The sequence below is a fragment of the Neoarius graeffei genome, chromosome 9 (genome assembly GCF_027579695.1).
Source record: "Neoarius graeffei isolate fNeoGra1 chromosome 9, fNeoGra1.pri, whole genome shotgun sequence".
In the NCBI taxonomy this organism is placed as follows: domain Eukaryota; kingdom Metazoa; phylum Chordata; class Actinopteri; order Siluriformes; family Ariidae; genus Neoarius; species Neoarius graeffei.
The window spans coordinates 37,115,662-37,124,395 of NC_083577.1; the positions used below are offsets into that span (position 1 = coordinate 37,115,662).

Here is an 8,734-nt window from a genome sequence, read left to right on the forward strand (position 1 = left end):
GGGGACACAGCAAACATGTGGAAGAAGGTGCTTTGGTCAGATGAGACCAAAGTTGAACTTTTTGGCCTAAACGCAAAGCGCTATGTGTGGCGGAAAACTAACACTGCTCATCACCCTGCACACACCATCCCCACTGTGAAACATGGTGGTGGCAGCATCATGCTATGGGGATGCTTTTCTTCAGCAGGGACAGGGAAGCTGGTCAGAGTTGATGGGAAGATGGATGGAGCTAAATACAGGGCAATCCTGGCCAGAGCTACAATGGAATGGTTTAGATCAAAGAATATTCATGTGTTAGAATGGCCCAGTCAAAGTCCAGACCTAAATCCCATTGAGCATCTGTGGCAAGACTTGAAAATTGCTGTTCACAGACGCTCTCCATCCAATCTGGCTGAGCTTGAGCTATTTTGCAAAGAAGAATGGGCAAAAGTTTCAGTGTCTAGATGTGCAAAGCTGGTAGAGACATACCACAAAAGACTTGCAGCTGTAATTGCAGCAAAAGGTGGCTCTACAAAGTATTGACGCAGGGGGGGCTGAATACTAATGCACACCATGTTTTTCAGATTTTTATTTGTTTAAAATTTTGAAGACCATTTATCATTTTCGTTTCACTTCACAATTATGTGCTACTCTGTGTTGGTCTATCACATAAAATCTCAATAAAAAACTTTTAAGTTCGTGGTTGTAAGGTGGAAAAATGTGAAAAAGTTCAAGGAGTACGAATACTTTTGCAAGGCACTGTATACAGTACTGACACAGGTACTAAACAATCCCATTGCCATTGCAATGCGAAACTTGTCTAAAAAGATCACTTTTTTCAGTGAATAAAACCAAAGAAAAGAATGTCACATAAAGATACAAGGGAAAATGCAAAATTAACAAAAACAAAAAGTGGCCTGAGATGGAGTTTATGGACAGCAAGATGCTCCCAAAGTCTGGGTGAGTGTATTCACTGTGTGTGTGTGTGTGTGTGTGTTCACGACTTCAGTGATCAGGCTTATTTTTATACCCAAACACTTGACACTATGGCATCTTCAGGGTTGTTTACAACAATTGCGCAAAATGACTTTAGAGTTGTGCTAAAAGACTTGTGCGAAATGACTGGAAACCCTTTGAATTTATTCAGCAGATTTCATTACATTAAACACTATTCATAATTACAACATGTGGGTGGCATGGTGGTGTAGTGGTTAGCACTGTCGCCTCACAGCAAGAAGGTTCTGGGTTCGAACCCAGCGTCCGACGAGGGCCTTTCTGTGTGGAGTTTGTATGTTCTCCCCGTGTCTGCGTGGGTTTCCTCCTACAGTCCAAAGACATGCAGGTTAGGTTAATTGGTGGCTCTAAATTGACCGTGAGTGTGAATGGTTGGTTGTGTCTCTATGTGTGTGCCAGCCCTGCAATGAGCTGGCGACTTGTCCAGGGTGTACCCTGCCTCTCGCCCATGATCAGTTGGGATAGGCTCCAGCTTGCCCCCGCGACCCGACACAGGATAAGCGGTTACAGATAAAACATACAAACTATTCATAATTACAACAGGTGGTGTAGTGGTTAGCACTGTCGCCTCACAGCAAGAAGGTCCTGGGTTTGAGCCCAGCGGCCGACGGGGGCCTTTCTGTGTGGAGTTTGTATGTTCTCCCCGTGTCTGCGTGGGTTTCCTCCGGTTTCCCCCACAGTCCAAAGACATGCAGGTTAGGTTAATTGGTGGCTCTAAATTGACCGTAGGTGTGAATGTGAATAGTTGTTTGTATCGATGTGTCAGCCCTGAGATGATCTGGCGACTTGTCCAGGGTGTACCCCGCCTCTCGCCCATAGTCAGCTGGGATAGGCTTCAGCTTGCCCGCGACCCTGTAGGACAGGATAAGTGGCTACAGATAATGGAATTACATGTCTTAGAGACTAAATTTTATGATCGATTTCACAGTCCATTCTATGTACATTTAAATTTTTTTTATTTTGTTGATCAAACAATCACTCCTTTTAAAAGAATGTAATTGGTTGATCCTAGCAACAAACACACCTCCTCGCTAAGGTAAGCTTTTGTCCCTTCCTTGTTCAGAGTTGCTCTGAGCATCTTCCTTAATCACTCCTACACTATGACTCCTTGCTAGACATTTTTAGGCTACGTTAGGAGCTCTCGGAGTATTCTCAGAAGGTTTGTGAATATGGCCCTGGTGTACAAGTGATCCTATTAAAGTGGCCAGTGAGTCTATATTGCATAATCTAGTAGTCCAATAGTTTCCACTTGTTAAACTCACCAGTGCCATCTAGTGCTTAATGATCACTAGGTGCATGGATTAAAGAGGCAGCGTTTTTCTGGAAATGGTGCTTAGTGGCAGTTCTGCCATTACAGAAAGGAAAACCAGGTCAGCTGTCTGGGCGGCACGGTGGTGTAGTGGTTAGCGCTGTCGCCTCACAGCAAGAAGGTCCTGGGTTTGAGCCCCGGGGCCGTCGAGGGCCTTTCTGTGTGGAGTTTGCATGTTCTCCCCGTGTCCGCGTGGGTTTCCTCCGGGTGCTCCGGTTTCCCCCACAGTCCAAAGACATGCAGGTTAGGTTAACCGGTGACTCTAAATTGACCGTAGGTGTGAATGTGAGTATGAATGGTTGTCTGTGTCTATGTGTCAGCCCTGTGATGACCTGGCGACTTGTCCAGGGCGTACCCCGCCTTTCGCCCGTAGTCAGCTGGGATAGGCTCCAGCTTGCCTGCGACCCTGTAGAAGGATAAAGCGGCTAGAGATAATGAGATGAGATGAGGTCAGCTGTCCGTAGTCCATACCACATTTTGTCCCAAGCCCTGGCATTATATACAGCAGGCCTGTTTAATTAATAGCAATTAATCTGATAACACATGCACACAGTATCAGTCATTTGAAACACAATACAATGACTATTTTAAACCTTTTTATTGCGACAGCATAAAAATACCAGTGAATTAAAAAGCAGATGGTGTAATAAAACAATGTACGTCTATACATAAATTACAGCTGACCGTCAGAGGTGCTTCACTCAACAGAAGTATCATTTATAATGTCCTTTCTGAAATGAATGTCTAAATATATTGTGATAGTGGCCACGACGTAAAGAATAAACAAAGCCCAGTTTTATGTACGTTTGATCCTTTCTACTAATTCCATGCATGTCAAACCTGTGAGTAATGTACAACAGTATGACTTGTAAACAGTTCAACAAAAGTCTCTTTATTTTTTCTTTTTTTCCTGTGTGGAGTCAAACCAGGCATCCAGTAGCTTCTTGCTGTAGTAAATTTGCCCTGCATGCACCTGAATGGCGATCACCATCAGCAGGTACATCACTGACACTGCCGAGAAGCCAAAGATAAATCGGTAAGCCTTGCCATGTCGGTACAGCTGCTGTGCCACCGGGAACATCTCCATGGCACCGAAAATGAGTGGAGCCACAGAAAATAGGCCAGCACTGATCATGGAGATCACCAGGTAGCTGATGTTGTTCCTGGGCATGGCCATGCTAGACAGCAGTGAGGGCAGCAGGCTGAGGAGGTATGGGTACTCCCACTGATAGGGCATGGCCACTACATCATGGGAGAACAGCTTAAAGTGGGCAACTGTCACCTGGGAAGCAATGAGTAACCATATAACGAGATGCACTATGGTCAGCTTCTTGATCTCAGACTTTAAGGAAGCACTGCAACACAGAGGGGTCAAGTTAGAGGACAGATGGAAAAGATGAGCTGGCCGTTTGTAAACGCTAAATTAATAAATATTCATTCACTCTATTCAAAGGCATCAAAATCTCAGGGAACCTATTGTACGTTTCCGTCTTTCCACAGATTTTCTGAGATACTCAGACATCATTTAAGACACTGTACTATTCATATAACGTTTGCTGATTTGTGGCCGATTGTTTTGAAACAAATCGGCCACAAGCTCGGTCTTCAAAAGCGAGAACACAGACAGGTAAGACGCGACGCTCTCATTTGGCTACATAACAAAAACAATGCTCGTTGTTTATCTGCATTTAGATTAATACATGTAACCTGTATTGTGTGTTTAAGTTACCGGTATAAGATGATTTAATTTGCTTCAGAATGTGATTGTCTCAGTTCTTCTGATTATTTAATTAGCCTTTGACGTTTTATCAGTGAAAATGCATGCATGTACATGTATGCTGCATAAGTTATAACACCCATCCTGTTTTAATGAGAGTCAACCCACAATCAATGAAGTCAAATCAGTCTTAGTTGAGCAAGTCGGTAACGGTGTTTCTTACTTTCACCATAAATTATTATTTATATGACTTTGGTCTATAGCTGTAAAAGGCCTCGGGCTTAAAACCGGTTACCGCTGTGATGTCACGCACTCAGGGCTGGCTGGCTCAGCGGGGCAGCTCCAATGCCAACTTTGCGGTCGATTTTAACTCTCAAAAATATATATATATATTTTTTTTTTATTCCCATTTATGCAGCATACAAGAGTCAAGGATGGAGATACTATCCACTCAAATTTATTTAAAAATAAAAGGTTCTGCGTATCTCCTTTAATGACAAAACATGGATGGGCAGCGAGGATTTACTGCTTAAGATACTACCTCATCTGATAATGAGGAGCCACTTTCTCTCTATGCTTGAAGTCACTCCCATCAGTCCTGGCAGTTCTTGGGCCGGCACGTGAGGTCATGACTAACTCCTGTGTGAGGAGGACATTTACCATCAGCCTCAAAATGAGAACATACAGGTCAGTGAATGATAAACAGAGCAACAATATGCATGAGCAGTCTATATTGGCTCATGAGCTAAAATCTAACTACAGAAAGTATACAGCTGTATACTGTATACGAAAGTTGTATACTGACTGTACCGCAAATGTACAGTGATGCTTGAAAGTTTGTGAACCCTTTAGAATTTTCTATATTTCTGCATAATTACGACCTAAAACATAATCAGATGATTTTCACACAAGCCCTGAAAGTAGATAAAGAGAACCCAGTTAAACAAATCATTCAAAAATATTATACTTGATCATTTATTTATTGAGGAAAATGATCCAATATTACATATCTGTGAGTGGCAAAAGTATGTGAACCTTTGCTTTCAGTATCTGGTGTGAGCCCCTTGTGCAGCAATAACTGCAACTAAACGTTTGCGGTAACTGTTGATCAGTCCTGCACACCAGCTTGGAGGAATTTTAGCCCGTTCCTCCGTACAGAACAGCTTCAGCTCTGGGATGCTGGTGGGTTTCCTCACATGAACTGCTCGCTTCAGGTCCTTCCACAACATTTCCATTGGATTAAGGTCAGGACTTTATGACTTGGCCATTCCAAAACATTAACTTTATTCTTCTTTAACCATTCTTTGGTAGAACGACTTGTGTGCTTAGGGTCGTTGTCTTGCTACATGACCCACCTTCTCTTGAGATTCAGTTCATGGACAGATGTCCTGACATTTTCCTTTAGAATTCGCTGCTATAATTCAGAATTCATTGTTCCATCAATGACGGCAAGCCGTCCTGGCCCAGATGCAGCAAAACAGGCCCAAACCATGATACTACCACCACCACGTTTCACAGATGGGATAAGGTTCTTATACTGGAATGCAGTGTTTTCCTTTCTTCAAACATAACGCTTCTCATTTAAACCAAAAAGCTCTATTCTGGTCTCATCCGTCCACAAAACATTTTTCCAATAGCCTTCTGGCCTGTCCATGTGATCTTTAGCAAACTGCAGACGAGCAGCAATGTTCTTTTTGGAGAGCAGTGGCTTTCTCCTTGCAACCCTGCCATGCACACCATTGTTGTTCAGTGTTCTCCTGATGGTGGACTCATGAACATTAGCCAATGTGAGAGAGGCCTTCAGTTGCTTACCCTGGGGTCCTTTGTGACCTCGCCGACTAATACACGCCTTGCTCTTGGAGTGATCTTTGTTGGTCGACCACTCCTGGGGAGGGTAACAATGGTCTTGAATTTCCTCCATTTCTACATAATCTGTCTGACTGTGGATTGGTGGAGTCCAAACTCTTTAGAGATGGTTTTGTCACCTTTTCCAGCCTGATGAGCATCAACAACACTGTTTCTGAGGTCCTCAGAAATTTCCTTTGTTCTTGCCATGATACACTTCCACAAACATGTGTTGTGAAGATCAGACTTTGATAGATCCCTGTTCTTTAAATAAAACAGGGTGCCCACTCCCACCTGATTGTCATCCTATTGATTGAAAACACCTGACTCTAATTTCACACTGCTAATCCTAGAGGTTCACATATTTTTGCCACTCACGGATATGTAATATTGGATCATTTTCCTCAATAAGTAAATGATCAGGGCGGCACGGTGGTGTAGTGGTTAGCGCCGTCGTCTCACAGCAAGAAGGTCCTGGGTTCGAGCCCCGTGGCCGGCGAGGGCCTTTCTGTGCGGAGTTTGCATGTTCTCCCCGTGTCCGCGTGGGTTTTCTCCGGGTGCTCCGGTTTCCCCCACAGTCCAAAGACATGCAGGTTAGGTTAACTGGTGACTCTAAATTGAGCGTAGGTGTGAATGTGAGTGTGAATGGTTGTCTGTGTCTATGTGTCAGACCTGTGATGACCTGGCGACTTGTCCAGGGTGTACCCCACCTTTCGCCTGTAGTCAGCTGGGATAGGCTCCAGCTCGCCTGCGACCCTGTAGAACAGGATAAAGCGGCTAGAGATAATGAGATGAGATAAGAAGTAAATGATCAAGTATAATATTTTTGTCTGATGTGTTTAACTGGATTCTCTTTGTCTACTTTTAAGACTTGTGTGAAAATCTGATGTTGTTTTAGGTCATATTTATGCAGAAATATAGAAAATTCTAAAGGGTTCACAAACTTTCAAGCACCACTGTATATATATGTGTGTGTGTATAGCAACAACATTTAAATGCATCCAATACTGTGTGGTTTATGAGGATGACGCTATGTAATATGAAGATTAAAAGACAGTACATGAGGTTATTTATTCCAAAGAGATTACTGAATTGGGGGAAAAAAAAAATCACCAAATCACTTACAAAATGCTTCATATAAAAACTTGTATCATCAGTAAGGCCTCCATCACTGGGTCAAGGCGAGCCTGGGATTTTAATGACACAGCAGTGCAGCAGAACATGATGGAGCTCGAGTGGTTTTAATATCAGTCGCCTATATGCACTTCTTTTGCTGGGAAAGCATCATTATTTTAAAAAAAAAGTTAATGATAAGGTTCTGATTAATCTTTATTCCAGATCACAGCCAGTTTGTAGCCTCACTGTACCCAGAACAGCTCGAGCGCTGCTGATGTCAGTGACTCACTGATCCCAGGCTTCACCTGCTGAGCGATTTAAACGGCTGTTTCTCTCCCTTCTTCCTGTTTTTATGATATCATGTATGTTTTTAACAAGCGCTCACATGAGTAAAAAGCGAATACAATATACTTACTGTCGGCTAGTTGAAGTGCTGACGCAAAAGAGGTTTTATTTTTATTTATATGCGACAAAGCGCTACACAATAACGTTCCTGTCTATGGCAGCCTACAGACCTGCGCATGCGTAGCACGATTTTCTTTCTCCGCCCTCAAATTGAAGCGCAGTATGGTACGCCGATTGGATCATAACGTAGGCACAACTTTATTCATCACACACTTGTGAAATTCCTCTCTGCATTTAAAGGTGGGGTATGAGATTTTTTTCAGGAGTATTTTTTACCATATTGCTTGAAAAGCTCCTCACACCCATGTTGCAAGCAGTACAATAGAAGGTTTGACCCAAAAACGAAATATTTTAATCAGTGGCGATCCTAGAGCGATTTACTCCCCGGGCGAAACACCCTGCTGGCACTCGTGCCCCCCCCCCCCCCCCCCCCCCCCCCCCGGCGTTGAACTCTGTATTAGCCAACAGGATGTTAACAGCTTTACATGGTCGTTTAAACATTTCTCGTCGTGTGTTGTACGTCGCGGACACGGCCCGTTATAAATTTGCTGTTACCAGAATGGCAATGATCAAGTCGTAATGTATTATTTAAGACTCTGTGTAATGTCATAATAGTGTAGTACTATGGTAATAAAGTCTTTTTGATGACTAGTACAACGTTCCGCTGGCGGGATTGTGCATATTATGGAGCTACGACAAGTTAGGCACACACATACACTGATGACGTCACCTGCGCAACTTTGGTATTGGGCTTCCCAAAATGTTCACACACACACACACACACACACACACAGACACACACAGACACACACACACACACCCCACCCGTCTTGTTTTTTTTTCGGGGTTTTTTTGGGGGGACCTTTTTTTTGGGACCGTTTTTTTTTTTCGTGCCCGCGCTCGTGATGCCCCCCCCCCCCCCCCCCCCGCGATGCCGCCCCAGGTGGCTGCCCGGTCAGACTGCCCCCAGGACCTCCCCTGATTTTAATCCAGTCTACAGTGTAAAATAAAGGAAAAACACCATCCAATCATATCGAGGTACCACCTCAAAATGATTGGATACTGACACGTCAATCAGACTGAAGCCCGCGAGCAGCCCGTCCCTTCTGTGTGTGTGTGTGAGAGCGAGCAGAGTGTCACACAGAGCGCAGGATTTTCTCAGTGCGCTCCCTCCAAACAACGGGGAGTTACACGAAAATGGAAGGAGATATTCACAAAATTCTTTCACAGTGAGTGCCACAATGATCTCCTGAACACACTGATGTAATTCTTTTGTCTGTAGTGCAAAAAATGAGGTCACTAGAGCAAGTTAAAAACGAGTGACTTTTCTGCCAAGTTTATAATGGCAG

At 43.7% G+C, this 8,734-nt stretch overlaps 1 protein-coding gene across 2 annotated transcripts; it reads right to left on the minus strand.

Moving 5' to 3' along the window:
- Positions 1–2,885: 2,885 nt before the first annotated feature.
- Positions 2,886–7,494, minus strand: jagn1a (jagunal homolog 1a). Of its 2 annotated transcripts, none has more exons than XM_060928676.1 (3): positions 7,396–7,494; positions 4,561–4,658; positions 2,886–3,657 (listed from the first exon to the last, which is right to left on the minus strand). In XM_060928676.1, the coding sequence occupies exons 2-3, from the start codon at positions 4,647–4,649 to the stop codon at positions 3,195–3,197; spliced, it is 552 nt and encodes a 183-aa protein (XP_060784659.1). In that variant the 5' UTR covers positions 4,650–4,658; positions 7,396–7,494; the 3' UTR covers positions 2,886–3,194. The 2 variants fall into 2 exon arrangements, with proteins under 2 accessions (XP_060784659.1, XP_060784658.1); XM_060928675.1 differs by lacking the exon at positions 7,396–7,494 and adding an exon at positions 6,990–7,385.
- Between the last annotated feature and the right edge of the window lie 1,240 nt (positions 7,495–8,734).

Coding starts and splice junctions, on each gene's coding strand:
- jagn1a (XM_060928675.1), bottom strand. Junction 3,658..4,560: donor GCTCCTCATTATCAGATGAG/GTAGTATCTTAA, acceptor TCTGTGTTGCAG/TGCTTCCTTAAAGTCTGAGA.